The 18,479-nt window shown below is 38.4% G+C and overlaps 2 protein-coding genes and 1 long non-coding RNA gene across 4 annotated transcripts; 2 read left to right on the plus strand and 1 right to left on the minus strand.

The window, feature by feature from the left end:
• The first annotated feature begins 108 nt into the window (after positions 1–108).
• Positions 109–4,008, plus strand: LOC136258620 (zinc finger SWIM domain-containing protein 3-like). Of its 2 annotated transcripts, XM_066051960.1 has the most exons (4): positions 109–1,211; positions 1,290–1,398; positions 1,456–1,684; positions 1,751–4,008. In XM_066051960.1, the coding sequence occupies exons 1-4, from the start codon at positions 967–969 to the stop codon at positions 4,006–4,008; spliced, it is 2,841 nt and encodes a 946-aa protein (XP_065908032.1). In that variant the 5' UTR covers positions 109–966. The 2 variants fall into 2 exon arrangements, with proteins under 2 accessions (XP_065908032.1, XP_065908033.1); XM_066051961.1 differs by lacking the exon at positions 1,290–1,398 and having other exon boundaries at positions 1,103–1,211.
• A 72-nt stretch (positions 4,009–4,080) lies between these two features.
• LOC136258621 (uncharacterized) lies at positions 4,081–6,187 on the plus strand. The gene is made up of 3 exons (XM_066051962.1): positions 4,081–4,284; positions 4,697–4,915; positions 5,092–6,187. The coding sequence occupies exons 1-3, from the start codon at positions 4,081–4,083 to the stop codon at positions 6,076–6,078; spliced, it is 1,410 nt and encodes a 469-aa protein (XP_065908034.1). The 3' UTR covers positions 6,079–6,187.
• An 8,443-nt stretch (positions 6,188–14,630) lies between these two features.
• Positions 14,631–17,648, minus strand: LOC136258428 (uncharacterized). The gene is made up of 3 exons (XR_010702785.1): positions 17,537–17,648; positions 16,896–16,950; positions 14,631–14,860 (listed from the first exon to the last, which is right to left on the minus strand). It is a non-coding gene; the product is annotated as an uncharacterized lncRNA (long non-coding RNA).
• Between the last annotated feature and the right edge of the window lie 831 nt (positions 17,649–18,479).

Raw genomic sequence — 18,479 nt, forward strand, 5'->3', positions numbered from 1 at the left:
GATTCCAAATAAACGGAATAGTTATACGAATTTTGCTTTCCGGTAACTACACGTGGCTTTTGGCGCGTACGTTTTGAAAGTCTGCTCTACGTTTGGTTCATCCATAGATAATAGAGTAAAGGGATAGGAAACGCAATAACGTGACGTCACAAAATACGTACATTTCTATTGGAATTCCGTGTAGTACGTCACGAACATACTCGTTACGCTTGCTGCGCTTGTATCAAAGAGAAACAAATTGTTGTAACGACAGAATTTTGTAACCAACGACTGTGAAACTTCGCTACAGTGAACTCAAGTAAGTAATCGAGGGAATTAGGATGGTACCAACCCTCAAGGAAGTTATACGCAAAAGTAAAGGAGATTGAAAGTGAAAAAAACGGCCCAAAAATTACTTTAAACCACTTTACTTTCTTCGTAAATATATTCTATCCTTTTAACTGTGATAAACCTATTCCTTACCATTTAACAGAGGGAACCAGAGGAAATATCGGAGCAAAACAGGAACTGTTGCTTGAAGAAACGACTAAGTATCTTCCATTTTTAACCAAAAGTTTTAACCACCTTGCAGTACAACGCAACGGTAAAAGACTGTGTTGGTGACACGCCTAGCTTACCACAAGATTCGAAAGTGGAACCGGCTATAAAAGAAGCGGTATGGAAGAGGCATGAAGGTACGATGAGCGAAAGTGTGACAGCGTGTAACAATCACGGTTAATGCGATACGCTTTGTTACAAAATCTACGGTCTGAATTCTCTCGCCAAAATCTCTCACATAGGCCTAAATACTTACTGTAGTCTGTTGGATTACTATTTACGCTGCTTAGAACACTAATTCTCACAAAACTGTCTTGTCCTTTCAAGTCACGCGTAACGGAAATCAAACCGGAAATCGCTTGCGTTTCCTATCCCTTTACTCTATTATCTATGGTTCATCCATAGAATCTATGGTTCATCTGACTAGGAATGCTTCGGTGTGGGGATGAGTTTAAAAGTTATGAGGATCTCTGCGATGCAATATCTGCATTTCAGCAAGCTGAATTTGTGCAACTGTACGTTAGACATTCAAGAACCATTGAATCGGCGTCGGCTACACGGGCACCAAAGAAGAAGTTTAATGAAGACTTGGTTTATTCTGATATAGATTTTGCGTGTCACCACGGTGGAAAAGATTTCAAGACGACTTCTACCGGGAAAAGGCCAAACCAGAAGTAAGTGCGACCCGCCTATGGTGCGAGTAGGAGTTTCTAGAATTTCAGTGGTGACATTGGTCTGTGTTTTTCTTGTAGGACTTTTCAAATGGGGTGCCCGTTTCGTGTGAAAGTTAGGTGTAGTCGAAATGGCCAAGTTTTGTTTATAAAAGCCATTGAGAATAGCCACAACCACGAGATTAGTGGGGTAAGTATAACTATGTTTTGATTGAATACATTAACACACTGTAATATTGTCATGTAGAAGGCTTTCAAGCATCATCCTAGACAACGAAGGCTAAGTGAGCCCAGTGAAAAAGAGGCTGACAATATGCTTGGAGTCAAGGCTAACAAGAAGATGGTACAGCAGCACTTCTTTAAGCAAACGGGAAAGGTGGTCATCCTTAAAGATCTGCATAACTTGGCTTCCAAGAACAAGAGGACCGAAGTTATTAATGTTAGCACACTAGTAGAAGAAATGAAGAAGGTTAATGGTAAGTAATTACAAGTAAAATGTGTGTCGTCTGCTGAAATTAATTCATTGGTCTATTTTTATACAGGTGCAATTGTGGAAGTGTCAAAAGATGAAAGTGATACTTTATCCAGTGTGTATTTTCAAACTCAGGGATGGAAGAACACATATGCACGGTATCCTGAATTAGTTCTTATTGATGCAACTTATAAATTGAACAATCTTCGAATGCCACTGTACATAATGATGATTGTGGATGGAAATGGAGAGAGTGAAGTGATAGCTTTATGGCTGGTGGTGCATGAGGACAAGGTGACCATCAGTCATTTAATGGATGTATTCATTAAGCACAATGATACGTCCAATACAAGATGCATTATGGCAGACAAAGATTTTACAGAAAGAGATGTATTTTCACAGAAGATCCCCGGTGCTGAACTGAAGATATGCTTATTCCACACTTTAAGAACATTCAGACGTGAAATTACCCCTGAAAAAGTTGGTATCAATGCTGCACAAAAGGTCGCTGTTTTGGAAATAATAAATAAGCTTGTGTATGCTCGAGATGAAGAAGAATATTCAAAATTTTATCAGAAATTGAAGGACACAAAGCTAAACCAAGTAATTCAGTATTTTAATGATAATTGGCATGGAATCAGGGAACAGTGGGTTGAAGGTCTTAAACGAGAAGCATGTCACTATCTAAACAGTACAAACAACAGAATTGAGAGTATCAATCAAAAGATAAAAAGTGTTGTCACAAAGCACTCTTCTCTGCTCACCTTTTTCCGAGATTTAATGAAATGCTTTGATTCGTTATCATTGGAAAGAGATCATCGGGCTGTTACAGTATTTCAAAAGTGTGCTGTGAATGTATTTCCTGCTAACAACTGCCTTTCCCAATACCAACAATTTTTGACACCATATGCATACTCATTTGTGGTAAAACAATTTGAATCATCTGACAGGGTGAAAATTGCTGTTAATAATGGAGATCATTCTTCTATTGATGTTTATTCTAATGGAAAGAAATTGTTCACAACAGACTGTGGGTGTAATTGTGGGTTTTATACAGCAATGGAGTTGCCTTGTAAACACATTTTCGCATTACGAGCACAAGCCAAGCTAGACATTTTTGAAGCAAAACTATGTGCAGTAAGATGGACCCGTGATTACTATAGAAGTAGTCATCGTGTTTTTTCAACCACCAATGATTGTTCAGCAAATATTGAGGTCTGTGCTGTTGATAGATTGCCAGTGGTCAGGGTGTTGTCGCAGCATGAAAAATATCGTAAAGTATTTGATTTATCACAGAGATTAGCTTCAATTGCCTCTGATATATCTACGAGAGAATTTTCATATGCTGTTGATTGCTTGGAGAAGATAGTGAGATCATGGGAGCAAGGAAAGCATGTGAAGGTTGAAGTTGTTGAAGAATCATGCATTGAGGACTTGGAGGTTGACCATCAACAAGACAATAAGGTTGACCATATGTCTGATGATCTCCTTGACAAAGATGACTTCTCGGGTTTCCCTTATCATATATCTGATATACCTTCTATTGATAGCCAATCCAATAACACTGACTGCATACATGATGACAGTGACCGCCAAGCTGATCTCAGTGAGAATTCAGGTGACATAATTCCTGATATTCCATATGTCATGCATTCTGACAGTGGCATTCCAGCCATATCTGCTGACCGTAGCAATGCTTTTGTTTTTCCTGCTGATAATCCATCTGTTGTACCCACTGACAGTGACAATCCACCTGCTATACCTGCTGACAGTGACGATCCACCTGCTATACCTGCTGACAGTGACAGTCTACCTGCTATACCTGCTGACAGTGACAATCCACCTGCTATACCTGCTGACAGTGACGATCCACCTGCTATACCTGCTGACAGTGACAGTCTACCTGCTATACCTGCTGACAGTGACAATCCACCTGCTATACCCGCTGACAGTGACAATCCACCTACTATACCCACTGACAGTATCAACCTACCAGTTATATCTTCTGACAGTGGCAATCCAATTGATGTAGATCTAATGAATAACAAACCAACCCCTGATTTTATTGACCTAACATCAATAGCGCTTCCACCCAAAACTAAAAAAAGAGGTAGACCTAAGGGGGCTAATTTAACTGTCATAGGATTGCCCAAGAAGAAAAAATGTATTGAACGTCCAGTGAAGTTTTTACTAAAATCTAATGCAGAAAGGCAAAGACAAATACTTAGTTGGATGTTACCGGACCACTTAATTGAAAAGGCTCTGCGTGGTGAAAGGCTTGAATGTAATGAAATAGGTAATAGTTTGCATCTCAAGTCCAACTTGTAGGATGAAAACGTCAACTGGGTCTCAGTTGAAGATTTTTTTACTGATGGTGCATGGAGTAAGGTCACTGATGCAATGATGGAATTGGAAAATGCCCCGAAATGGAATTGTTACACATGCAGCAGAGATCTTTCACTTTCAACTTCTGTTGCTTGCGAATCGTGTCTGAACTGGTATCATCTGAATTGTGTGGGATTGACCTCTGCACCCAAGAAAGCAGTGTGGTTTTGTCGTCTGTGTTATGGAGTTCAAGCAAGGATGAACAACACTGATACCGAGGTAATGACATTGTGAATAAAGTAGGATATGTAAGTAAAGTTTGGCGAATTTATTTGCATATATGTAGTTATAAAATGAGTAAGCATGGTACAGTTCAGTAGTGTTGTATCAAACAATACAGTGGTGCTGAAAATGAAGGGCACCCACCTTTAAAAACCATGTTACACAACCTTACAAAGGAATCTTGGTGCTACTGATACCATATCTAGCACTAAAACTTAATAATGGAGGTTTACAGTTTCCCACAAAATATTGTTCCTTCAGACAAGTGTAACTGTTGTGTATTTTATTAGAGTGATTTAGTAGGTCTGATATAAATGAATGAAATTTTCAATTGTCTAAACACACCCATGAGGGCCCAGCAAGTTTGGATAATAGAGGATCACTGTATTACAAATTGTCTTTCTTATAGATTGCACATTCACCACTTGAAGATAAACAGCAGCCCACTGTACAGTCGCCACTTGAAAATAAACAACAGCCCACTGTACAGTCGCCACCTGAAGATAAACAGCAGCCCACTGTACAGTCGCCACTTGAAGATAAACAGCAGCTCACTGTACAGCCACCACTTCAAGATAAGCAACAATCCAACTACTGCCCCAAAGTACATCGTCGCAAAAGGAGAAAAGTAAGTAATTGTCATTGTTGTCAACATGATGTGCATTTTATTGGAGTGCTTGAGCAGGGCTCTGAAATAGATGAATTGGTTTCATTTATCCAAATTTTAAATTATCTAAACACACAAAGGGCTCAACAAGTGTGGACCATGGTAATACTAATTTATTTGCATCATCTTTTTTATAGGTCATACTGTCGTCACTTAAAGATAAACAGCAACCTACTGTTCAGTCACCACTTCAAGAAAAACAGCAGCCCACTGCACAGTCACCACTTGAAGATAAACAGCAATCCAAGCACTGCCCTGAAGTACATCATCGCAAAAGGAGAAAAGTGAATAATCGTAATCGTTGTCAGCATGATGTTATTGAAAGATTTACAAGGCTTATTGGCAGTATTAAGCAAGGTGACAAGCTTGACGATGATCACATTAATGCTGCTAGTCAACTCTTACGTGACCAATTCCCTGATTTGCAGGGGCTATCAACTCCAGCCATTGGAGAATGTTTTAAGTTTGAAAAGTTTGACTGGATGATAGGTTATGCAGGATTTGCTTACTGTCAAGTGTTGCACACTGGCTGTGATCACTGGGTGGCAATCAAAGCTGTGTCAGATAATGAAGTTTACGTATATGACAGCATCTTCACTGAACCAACATATCATGTTTTGAAACAAATTGCTGCCATTTGCAATACACGATCAGCACAAATCAAAGTCCATCTAGAGAAGGTGCAAATGCAAGTTAGCCCTGATGATTGTGGGGTGTACGCTATTGCTTTTTTGACTGATCTTTGTTTTGGCAGAAATCCAGCATCACACCTTTATGACCACAAGAAAATCCGCAGTCATCTTATTAATTGCTTTGAAGCTGACAAGATTACTCCCTTCCCATGTACAAAAACCAAGGAGAAAAGGGCTATGCTTAAAAAGTTGAATGTTTATTGCCAGTGCAGACTGCCAAATGTCTCAGAGCACATGTCAAGGAAGCCGTTTGCAGAAGAAGTACCCTGTATGGTGAAATGTTATATTTGTGATAACTTATACCATCACACATGTGTGAATATCACAATAAAACAAGCAAAGAAGATAAATTCAGAAAAGGAAATGTGGTTCTGTAACTACAAAGAATGCGAAGAGTACTTTGGATATCTATTTGATTCTGACTCTGAATAATACTTGAATATGTTTCTGATTGAACATTTGTTTATAATTGTTTGCTTTACTTTGTATGTTTGTCTTTTTGTGTACACTGTCAACATAATTATCATCATACCTACTGATATACTGAACAATACAGTATAGCTGTGTTGAGGTGTTGCTATCAAATTACATCAAAGCTGTTCTAAACTAAAATTTCAGTGTAGTCAGAATTCTTTAATGTGCATGTCACTGAATGCTAGGTGGTCTTATATTGAACATTTTACTGGATTATTCAAGTTGTAGCTGTACCTGATAGCTATGTGTACCCTATTGCCGTACGAATATATAGCTTTTCTGCCATTAGCTTTTGTTGTTTTTTAATGCGTTACCGTACGAATAGTACATGAGCTATTCATACATATCGTCGTACGAATAGCACGTGAGCTATTCATACGTATCGTCGTACGAATAGCACGTGAGCTATTCATACGTATCGTCGTACGAATAGCACGTGAGCTATTCATACGTATCGTCGTACGAATAGCACGTGAGCTATTCATACGTATCGTCGTACGAATAGCACGCGAGCTATTCATACGTATCGTCGTACGAATAGCACGTGAGCTATTCATACGTATCGTCGTACGAATAGCAACGGCCTTAACCTAAATGTTCGTAAGAAAAAGAAAAAAAGTAGCTAGCTAGCCAATCGAAGCAGCCGGATATACGTCTAGTGTAACAAGTACCGGTAGGTGATTTATGGTTTAGTGACAATTTTGTTATGGCGGATCCAGGGAAGGGTACTAAGTAAGGTAGGGTCCGCAACGCGAAAAATCGATATCCTCCAATCAACTATCTAACTATTGTCATGTATTAGGCTAAGTATAACTTGAATAACACCAGCGTGGCAGCCAAGTTTGCCACTTTCTTCTGGTAGAAAACGATACAAATGTCTCAAAATCACGTGATTTTTCGTTCCAGCAGTTCGTAGGGTTCTTCGTATGCCACGATATTCTCTCTCAACATTGTTCAAGTATACGGTGGCAACACGATCTGTGCAGCTTTTTGGCGACAGACAAAATGTTTCTTGCTCTGGAGCACAGGACAAGCAGAGCAGCAACTGCGCCGTGGGTCAGCAATGACCAGTACTAGGTCTTTTTTTTTTTTTTTTTTTTTACCCGGGCTTGATGGACTGCCCTTGCCTACCACCCCCAGCACATAAATGGCCTGTGCTGGACAAACCGGGACTTTCTTAGTCCACGGCAAACTGAGACTCTGCCCGAATCAGCTCCACAATTGGGGGAGTCTTAACATAGTGACCGATGGATGAGCGGGCTCCGCGGATGCATTGTATGGAGATACTAGGTAAAGTACCTGCATGAGGAGTATGGTTATAATTGAAGCTTGTTAGCCATCTGGCTGAGCCATCTATATGCTGAAATTCGGCCAAAATGACGCGATTTTTGCAAACAAATACCAGAATGGTTAATACATCAGTGAGACAGTCTCCAACAGCAAGGATACGAAGCTTATAAACACCTAACAATACGGCTATCTCGTCCAGTAAACGTATAGAGCAATCCAATGCATGAAATAAGCACTCACGTGATCGAAATTCAAATCGCGGAAATACCCATGAAATTGCTTTCATTTCTGAATAGGAACCATGCAGTGTGCTCCTTTTGTAAATATTTGTGTTAATTGTTCACTCAGGCGTGGTCTGGGCCAGTGCGGGTGTGTTTTATGCTGTGATGGCATCATAGGGAGAGTCTCAGACTGCTGGGCTAGATTTATTTAAGATTTAAGATTAGGTACTGGGCAGTCAGCTCAGCTGGTTTGCCCAGGGGGTGAAAACCCCAAATGGTACAATCAAATACATACATACATACATGCAATTTGATAATTAATTACAGTAGTGAAGGTTAAGTACGTAAATAAATTCATCCAAATTTCTTGATTCTATTATATTAATTGGCAACTCATTCCAGTCTTTAACAGTTCTAGGATAATAACTATATTTATAGGTGTTGAGGGTTGCTTGTGGCAGAATGAAATGATTGGGGTGATGTTGCCTGGTACAAAATTGAGTTCTTTGATAATGTGAGGGGATGGAGATCGGTAGTGTATTATTAATTATTTTATAGAATAGTGTTAATCTTGATGACTGACGGCGTTGTTGTAATGTAGGTATACTAAGAGAGGACAATAATGACGTAACACTATTTCTGGAGTAATCTGATAAAATCCATCGAGCAGCTCTTCTTTGCACCTTTTCTAACTTATAAATGTCAGTGTTATAATACGGATCCCAAACTGGGGCGGCATATTCCGTAATTGGTCGAACCAATGTTAAATACGCTGTTCTTTTAGTATCAGATGGGCAGTTGTTTAGGTTTCGTTTAATAAAATTTAGCACTTTGGTTGCTCTGTTACTTACTGTTTGTATATGTGATGACCATGACATAGTGTTATCAATCGTTACACCTAAGTATGTATGGCACTTCTTTATATCGACATTATGACCTGATAAGGTATACGTATATTGTATGGGGTTCAGGGAACGAGTACACCTCAGCACAGCACATTTCTCAACATTTATTTTCATTTGCCATTTGTGAGTCCATTCACATATTTTATGTAAGTCTTCCTGTAACTGCTTTGAATCTTGCAGTGTTGTAACAGTCTTGTAAATAACACAGTCATTGGCTAATCGAGATGTTGAACCTAATGCACACAAACTGATTGTCACTTGATTCCAAGTAATTTTAATGTCATTAGAATAGATTATGGCTGTATTTTCCGAGATTTGAATATCGATCACGTGAGTGCCTATTTCATGCATTGGATTGCTCTATGCGTTTACTGGACGAGATAGCCGTATTGTTAGGTGTTTATAAGCTTCGTATCCTTGCTGTTGGAGACTGTCTCACTGATGTATTAACCATTCTGGTATTTGTTTGCAAAAATCGCGTCATTTTGGCCGAATTTCAGCATATAGATGGCTCAGCCAGATGGCTAACAAGCTTCAATTATAACCATACTCCTCATGCAGGTACTTTACCTAGTACTGGTCATTGCTGACCCACGGCGCAGTTGCTGCTCTGCTTGTCCTGTGCTCCAGAGCAAGAAACATTTTGTCTGTCGCCAAAAAGCTGCACAGATCGTGCTGCCACCGTAAACTGACCAATAAAATCAAACCACCAATACATTGAGTTGATGATAGACTACTTGAACAATGTTGAGAGTGAATATCGTGGCATACGAAGAACCCTACGAACTGCTAGAACGAAAAATCACGTGATTTTGAGACATTTGTATCGTTTTCTACCAGAAGAAAGTGACAAACTTGGCTGCCACGCTGGTGTTATTCAAGTTACACTTAGCCTAACACATGACAATAGTTAGATAGTTGATTGGAGGATATCAATTTTTCGCGTTGCGGACCCTAACTAAGGTACACGTGCGCCCAACCACCCTTTCCCTTGTACTGAGGATTTCTTTTTTTTTTTTTTTTTTTTTTTTTTTTTACTAAGGATTTTCAAATCTTTGCAACACTAAAGCGCAATGCGTTCACGTGCACGCTTATTACGTGAAATTTAAAATTCCTATAACACGCCATGAGACCAGTGAAACACTGACACACGAGTATAAAATCTATCAACAAGCCACTTGGTAGAATCACAACCGTTGGTCCGGTCTAAAGGGTCTAAACCATCGATTGGGTAAGAGGCAGGAAGTGACGTACTGGATCACGTTTTTCCGCTTTGCGTTTCAGACGTGGGGTTGCAAAGATTTGGAAATCCTCAGTATATTGTATCGCTGCGCAGTGTGCAGAGCCTCCACAAATATGGACTGTATTAAATTGTATGGGCTTTCTTAATTTTAATTCAAGACTTCAAGTTGAGTGTATAAATGCATAGCTATCAAGTTCATAACTAAAAGTACTTAAGTCAGTTGGGGTTACAAAGATTTTAAGCACTATAACAAGTGGATAATCATGAGAATGAGAATCATTATTCAAGTGAAAACCATGACCATGATTCAGCACTTCTACCAAGCAAAGTAAGCCAGAATAAAAATTACAGGCTACATGCACTGAATTAAGCACTTACACTACTGGAGATTTTGTCCATGAAAATCCAATGAAGAAAATGTCCACCCTGTGAAAAGTGAAGTTTTCATTGGGTGGCCCCAATGAGATTTTATTTTCATAGCATTTTCATAGGAAAATTTAATGAAAACCCAATGAAAAATTACTACTGAAAACTCTACTTTTCATGGAATTTGCATTGGTAATTTTTCATTGGTTTTTCATTAAATTTTCCTATGAAAATGCTATGAAAATAAAATTTCATTGGTGCCACCCAATCAAAACTTCACTTTTCACAGGGTGAACATTTTTTTTCATTGGATTTTCATGGACAAAATCTCCAATAGTGTTACTTTTGTGTTGGCCCTCCTCTGCTCTGAGCCTTTACTCATCCACATCAAGGCTATGCTTGCTTTGATAAAAGTGGCTTGCTCTTTGAAGTTCAACGATTTTCCCAGGATACATATTAATGTACACTGGTGCACACTTAGTTGTATACATGGCAAATGTATCCTCTGGAATTCCCTAGATTTGAAAGTTATATAAATATGTATGAATTTTCTGCTAACTAAGTGATTGCCTACCTGATAATAATGGTCCATGGATGCCTCCAGCAAGGCACAACTCAACTATAGATAACACCATTGGTTTAATTTCTCCACTGTTCGATGTTGCTTCAGCTATTTAAGACATGCCTTTTTGCCAACTGTAGCAATAATGTAGAGCCTTTTATAAAATAATGTTATAGGACAGTGTGCATTTTGCCAAACTAAAATCTTGCATGCAACTGCAAGTTTTAACAAAATGTCAATATTAGTCTACCAATGTCATTTTGTTGACTACAACACACTATCCTGGGTTGCTGTTTTCTCATTAAATAAGTAGGTACTATTATCCAGACACTCATTTATATACAGTATAAAGGCAAGTGGATATTCCACCGGCTCTATTTTCAGATATATATGTTTTACCTGTTATACAGCATTACGAATGAAAAACAGTATGAGAAGCACCCTTGCAATCAATCCAGTCCATATGAAAATTACAGATAATTCTTGTCAGCTACACAGAAGTCTTCATGCATACTACAAATCAACACCTGCACTGTAGCAGAAAAGGAAATGGGACACAGAAGGCAAAGAGTGGCACATGCACTGTAGCTAGGATGCTTAACGGTAAAGGATATGCATGTTTTAAAAAGCCAGAATATTATTTTTACAAAAGTTCGATGGTGAATGGTGACTCAAAACCAGAAGAATGACTGTTGTGTTTGGAGTTGTCACAACAGGAAAGGGTGAATGATGTGCAATAGATATTTCTGGAAATCAGTTTTGCAAAAATTTCCTCACTCTTGTTTCTATGTAATGCAGAAGTGTGTATCACAGTAATTTTAATGCCTCGAGGTATGTTCCGCTTCCAAAAATGAAAGGAAATGGTGGACCTATTTTCATCCACTTTTGGATGTTTTTACTCTGTGATATATCCTTCCAATTTTGGATGGAGTGAAGTGTGCAGTGATGCTAATGTTGCGCCTGCTCTCCAGCCTCTTGATGGTGAGCCATATTGCAATTGGTTACTGCCAATAGTGAAGATGGTGCCCGTCTTGATGTTGTTGCCAGGGATTTTTGGGGTCAAAATAGGCAGCGTGCGTTTTTCGATGTCAGGGTTTTCAACCCTTTTGCGCACTCTTATTTTCGCTCCCAATTGTCCAGATGTTACCAGCTTCATGAACATGAAAAAAGATGGGCATATGATGAGCATGTTAGAGAGGTTGAGAGAGCTTGCTTTTCACCATTGGTGTTTGCACTACTGGTGGCATGGGACCCACTGCTACAACAGTTTTTAGGAAGCTTGCTTCAATGTTGGCTAAGAAGTGCAGCATTAATTACAGCAAATGCTTATTCTGGCTGCGATGTAGGGTTTGTTTTTCATTGTTAAGATCTGCAGTGATGTGTTTGAGGGGTCATCGCTCTTCAGTTGGCCATCCATCAACAACTAATATTGATCTGGCCTACTCCGAGGGTCGCTTGGAGTCTGGCGGCCATGTTTGATTGCTGGTATTTCCAGCTGTCCAGCACTTTAACACCTAGTACTGGGGGTGGTGGCAAGGGCAGTCCATCTAGCCCGGGAAAAAAAAATAAAATTTTGGATGGAAATAGCTCATTTTCCTATATAGTGACGAAAATCTACAATAAGGTTCCAAAATTGGATGATTCTGTTAATCCATTTTTGGAATAGTCTGTACCAAATTTATAATCATCCAAAATTGGATGGTTCTTGTCATCCACTTTTGGAATAGTCTGTACCAAATTTATAATCGTCCAAAATTGGATGATTCTGGTCATCCAATTTTGGAATACTCTGTATTAAATTCATATTTACAGTCTGAAAATAACAAATTGCAGCAATCCAACTTATATATCATTGTTCACGATCATACAGTATGGTAGAACAGTATTAAGGATGTTTTCACAATAAAAATATTGACCAGAAACCAACCTCACAATACCTTCATAGCACCTTGGCAGTATTGGCGAGGTACAAACAAAGTCTAAAAGTGTGATTTGAATGCGTGGAATAAGTTACAACAAAGTTTTTCAAATTTTCTATACAGTGGAATTTTCTGCTGACTGACTGACAAATTCCTCGTAACTCAATAATGGCCAAGGCTACGAGCTTGATTTTCACTGTTTAATGTCACTTCAGCCCCCACTGGTGCCTTTTGGCATACGACAGTAAGTACAATGCATGCATCATGAACTAAACTAAGTAGCCATTGTGCTCCATTTTGCCCCATTTCTCTTCATTGACAGCTTAAGGTGTTGATTCCTGGTATCACGTAATGGCTTCCCACCCATATTCTCCACAACCCCCTGTAGCTGAATTAATTGCAGAGGCACTTCTCTTCATTTGTATTGCTGTGTAACAGGCAGAGCATGCCTGAAAATGAAGCATAAGGTTGATCATTGGGGCACATGCTCAGATGCAAAATTAATTTGATGGCATGAATGTATGCATCATGGAGTTATCTTTATTTGTGTCCCGTTTCTTTTTGCTGGCAGTATAAGGTGTTGATTAGTAGTAGTAGTGAATTAATGGTTTCATTTGGTTTCATTTGCAAATGAAAATCATCTGTAATTTTTGCACCATACCTTAAACAGTAGAAGTAAGCAAATTTGTTCTAACTTATCATTCACCATGAGTGCAAGTACAAGGAATTTTAAGCTTCACTTCGGATCATAGAAATAAAAAGTGATGAAACAAGGGAGATCATGCATTTAGTTCAGGTATGCTAATGGTGAAATTGGATTACCAGAATCATCCATTTATGGATGGATATAAATTTGGTACAGATTATTTCAAAATTGGATAACAAGAACCATCCACTTTTGGATGGTTATAAATTTAGTTCACATTATTCCAAGATTGGATACCAATTTTGGATAACTATAAATTTGGTACAGATTATACCAAAATTGGATGACCAATTTTGTATGATTATAAATTTGGTACAGATTATTCCAAAAGTGGATGACTAGAACCATCCACTATTGGATGATTATAAATTTGGTACAGATTATTCCAAAAGTGGATGATAAGAACCATCCAATCTTGGATGATTATAAATTTGGTACAGATTATTCCAAAAGTGGATGATAAGAACCATCCAATCTTGGATGATTATAAATTTGGTACAGATTATTCCAAAAGTGGATGATAAGAACCATCCAATTTTGGATGATCATAAATTTGGTACAGACTATTCCAAAAATGGATGAACAGAATCATCCAATTTTGGAACCTTATTGTAGATTTTCGTCACTATATAGGAAAATGAGCTATTTCCATCCAATATTGGAAGGTTAGATCACAGAGTAAAAATATCCAAAAGTGGATGAAAATAGGTCCACCATTTCCTTCCATTTTTTGAAGCAGAACATATATGTTTTAATGACGATACTCTACAGTTTATCAGACTCTGGTAAACAATATTTGGCTATCTTCCACATCATTAAATACCCTGTGTTCCCTTGTGAATGGTAACACATGACTAACTTCAATGCACATGCACATGTTTATTGGTTGTATACCAATATTCTCAAAGATGGGAGTTATATTGATACATGTGTGTGTGTTGTATTACTATTGTGCATGTGTATACTGCAAACTATATTAATTTTGTATTTACCTCTTTAATGAGCTGAAGAAGAATGGCTTTAATGCAGGCAAATCAATTAATGCAGCAAACAATTTTTGAGTCATGTTTGATATTTCATCTCGATAATTCATCTCAATTTGCATTTCAAGTATAAGGAGGAGTAGAACAGGCCAAAGTGGAGTGGAGAACCAACTTTAGCAATAAAGGTTATATAGTGCATGAAACTGAAAATACAGCTATAGCAACAACAAGCATAGCCACTGGCACATAACTGAGTGCCATTCTGGAGAACCTGCATGGGGAGCATGGATACTAAATTTTCAAGCGCTGTGACAGTATTACTATTGTGTTTCTACAGTAAATTAATTAGCTACATACAGATGAAAACATGACTGCCTTTTTAGGCTTTATTAGACTATCTTTATATCTTTAGAGTTACATACAATTGTAAGTTATGAAATGTAACTGGAAAAGTTAATGACAGATGATTAGTTCAAGCTGTTGCTAGCACTTGAGAGTTGAAGAACCTTCCTCAAAATTGTAGCTGTTCCCAGAATTGCTGTCTTCTGCAACACAACACATAATTATTTAAACTATAAGACTAAAAAACCATTCAAATAGTTCATTATTTATTCTAAATCAAATAGCTATCCAATGATGTATGAGCAGATTCGATTTTCTGTAGTCAACACTTTACAATGGTAAAGCAATAGACTTTCAATATTTTATGAAATATTTTTTTGATTTTATATAAAGAACAGGGCTTATAGTAGTTGTACCAATGCAAATGAAGGTTTTATTTTCTATATGAAAACATAACAAGTAGCTACACAAAAAAAATTGGAATTTTCAACTAGAGTAGGGACCATAGCACATTAATAAAAAGTACTGAAACAGGTTGGAGTAGTGCACAATATTAAATCACAATAAAACAATAAGAAGTGTTATATCCCTACTGTGCTCAAGATACCATAACAGAAATGCACAGTAGGGATATAACACTTCTTATTGTTTTACTGTGATTTAATATCGTGCACTACTCCAACTTGTTCCAGTACTTTTATCAATGTGCTATGGTATAGTTGAAAATTCCAAATTTTTGTGTACTTGTTTGTTAACTTTTTAAATAAATAATTATTATGACTGGTGAACCCACGCATATCACATCTGAAATGGCACTGAGAGCTCCAATTATCGTCTGAAAAGTGATTTATCAATTAAGTTTTGTTGTCAGCTATGTTCAACCCGTTATGCAGCTTTTCAAATCAAGAACTGTTTGAAAAGCACCATAGAAATGGTGCCGCATGCCCAGTTATATTGTCTGAAAAGTGAAGTATCCATTATGCTTCTTTGTCAACTACATATGTTCAACCCATTACACAGCAGTACGAATCAAGAACTGTTCAAAAAGCACCTCTGCAATCAAAACAGCCATAGATCCTTTTTAAAATATGGATGGTTTCCATTACGAAGGGAAGCCATCATGTGCTACCACCAAATCGACACTTTTCACCGTCAGCAAAGATGAATGGGACACAAAGGAGGACACTGGTAAGTCCATGAAGAAGGTATTGTACGTACTGCGGTATGCCAAAAGGCACCTCTTGGGCCAAAGCGACATTGAACAGTAAAAAAGACAAGCCTGTAGCCTGCTAGCTGTTATCAAGTTATGCTTGTCTGAGGGCATCAGTCAGTTACTCAGTCAGTCAGTCTGAGAAAATTCCATTAAAAATTTTTTTTTTTAAATTCCGGTGCAACTTGTTGAAAGCATTTCGGGTTGACCTGAAAGCTTGTTTGGGCCTAATCAATGCTGCCTCATAACATGTTGTCAGGGAAAGTTGAGGGTGGTTTTTGGGTGATGTTATTTTGTGGGCCATGCCTACTCCTTTGTGGTCCCTGCTATATAGCACTATCACACTGTATGATATTATTGTGGATCAAACATTTAGAATATTCATTCTTTTAAAACTATTTGTTTCATTGGCATTTATAATATTTGTTTTAGCCCTAATTTAAACAGTGCATTTTAAGTTGTTTATGGTTGTTTACATTGGTTAATTTTGTGGTGTGCCACATATAGCAACAAGGGAAATGTGTATCTGTGATCAAGAATTTAATTTAGTTTGTAATATCAATCTTTGTCAACTAGAGATGAACTGGCTATTGGTAAAAAGCGAGGGGTAGCCAATGCCTTGGGAATCTTGTATGCTATGTGAGAAATCCAATCAGAAATACACAAATATATTAGAAACCAAATCCTAAATCCTAAATCATGTAAAAATAAAGGAGAAAGTGAGTTTAACAAAGTAGACAATGATCGATCATGAATAACTAGAACAAGATGTAGATCAACAACTGTACAGGTAGTTACTAGTTAGCAATATCACTAAATGCTTTTAAAAATACATAAAGATTGGGAGTCTCGTATACGCCAGTTGGGTGCTTTGCTTGGGCATTGGCAACCCCATTTCTGTGTTTTGCGTGGGCTTTGGCTACCCCTCGGGAAAAATAAAATAATGAAAGACTATACAGAAGCTGATCTGTACAGAAGATGAGCCCTGCACAGCTACGTGGGCTTCTTTTTACAAAGCATACGCTCACCTTATTTGCACATTGCCCAATCATCATCATGGACGCTTCCACCTCCCACCGTGCACTAAAGTAATAGAAACAAACATCATTAAATAATATAAGCATTAATATTATTATAGCATAACACAGCAGCACAATATTACAGCATGATAAACAAACCAAAGTATTTATACAGAGAACTATGTCATAGACATTTAATCGTCTTTGAGCAAGGCCATTTTAACGAAGGCGCAAATTGGGCGTGGGCGGGCAATTCATTACATTCTTTTCGCCGTTTATAACTATCACTGGCAAACTAATGCATATACTATATCAAAGAACGTATATATTTAAACAGTTGTATGATACTTATAGACTGTTTTTTCACTGTCAACCACTTCTTGCGCGTGGGCGGCAAGAAGGGTCTGGAACGGTTAGCATAGGCAACTCGTTTCTAACACCCCCAACCACTGTAGAGGGTGTTAATGAATTCCAACAAGCTTTCGCCCACATCACAGCCCACAAGCATTCATATTCGAATTCTAAATCTTTTTGACACTTGCTAGTCGATGAGTCATGTGCCAGTCGAAGCAGCGAGGCATGAATCTAGTGACAAAAGCGACTGACACTATCTCTAATAGGTAAACAACATTCGTGTTTTAAAACCATACCACTTTTTTCTTCTTCATGGTACTAGCCAGTGAAGCAGGCTCTACGGCGACGCGCCACGGTCACAGCACGGTTTGAAATCTTGCTGTTGAAAAGGCGTAGAACCGAATATAGAATGTTTGTTGGCTGAGATGTGGGCGAAAGCTTGTTGGAATTCATTAACACCCTCCACAGTGGTTGGGGGTGTTAGAAACGAGTTGCCTATGCTAACCGTTCCAGACCCTTTTTCGGAGCAGGCGCTTATAATTTCCAATCGATAAGCACCGTGCGGAGAAAAAGCGGTCTGGCCACACGAGACTAACGATTTCCGTTTCGAAGGGAAGCCATCACGTGGTCGCGTTAAATCAACACCTTTCCCTGTCAGCAAAGATGAATGGGACACAAAGGAGGACACTGGTAAGTCCATGAAGAATGCATTGGTACGTACTGCGGTATACCAAAAGGCAACTCAGGGGCGTAGGCAGGATTTCCAAAAGGGGGATTCTGCCCTAAGTATAGAATCTCCACAGCGGAGGTCTGGGGCCATGTACACGTGTACACGTGTAAACATGTGTAGTATTCTTATAAATTCATTCGCAATAGCGAGTAGAGGTACTTGAATTCCTCTGCCTGAAGACCTGTAGCTACCCATTTCAGTGGATTTGTGTAAGTTAATTCAGTTCTAGTTAACCAGTATCACGATTTAAAAAACTTAACTCTGAAAAGGGGGTTCGTCCGAACCATTTGAACCCCCCCTGGCTACGCCCCTGCAACTGTCGGGCCGAAGAGATGTCGAACAGTGAAAAAATCAAGCCCGTATAGCCTTAGCGGTTATCGAGTTACGCTTGTCTGAAGGCATCAGTCAGTTACTCAGTCAGGAGAAAATTCCGTTGAATAAAAAATTTTTAAAATTCTGTAGCAACTTATTGAAAGCGTTTCGGGTCGATCTGAAAGCTTGTTTGGGCT

The sequence above is a fragment of the Dysidea avara genome, chromosome 6 (assembly GCF_963678975.1).
Source record: "Dysidea avara chromosome 6, odDysAvar1.4, whole genome shotgun sequence".
Lineage (NCBI taxonomy): Eukaryota > Metazoa > Porifera > Demospongiae > Dictyoceratida > Dysideidae > Dysidea > Dysidea avara.

Bases quoted from the DNA above. Each gene is read 5' to 3' on its own strand.
- LOC136258620 (XM_066051960.1), top strand. From the start codon at position 967: ATGCTTCGGTGTGGGGATGAGTTTAAAAGTTATGAGGATCTCTGCGAT. The intron at 1,399-1,455 runs GTAAGTATAACT...ATTGTCATGTAG, and splicing joins ACAACCACGAGATTAGTGGG to AAGGCTTTCAAGCATCATCC. The intron at 1,685-1,750 runs GTAAGTAATTAC...ATTTTTATACAG, and splicing joins AGAAATGAAGAAGGTTAATG to GTGCAATTGTGGAAGTGTCA.
- LOC136258621 (XM_066051962.1), top strand. From the start codon at position 4,081: ATGATGGAATTGGAAAATGCCCCGAAATGGAATTGTTACACATGCAGC. The intron at 4,285-4,696 runs GTAATGACATTG...TCTTTCTTATAG, and splicing joins TGAACAACACTGATACCGAG to ATTGCACATTCACCACTTGA. The intron at 4,916-5,091 runs GTAAGTAATTGT...TCTTTTTTATAG, and splicing joins ATCGTCGCAAAAGGAGAAAA to GTCATACTGTCGTCACTTAA.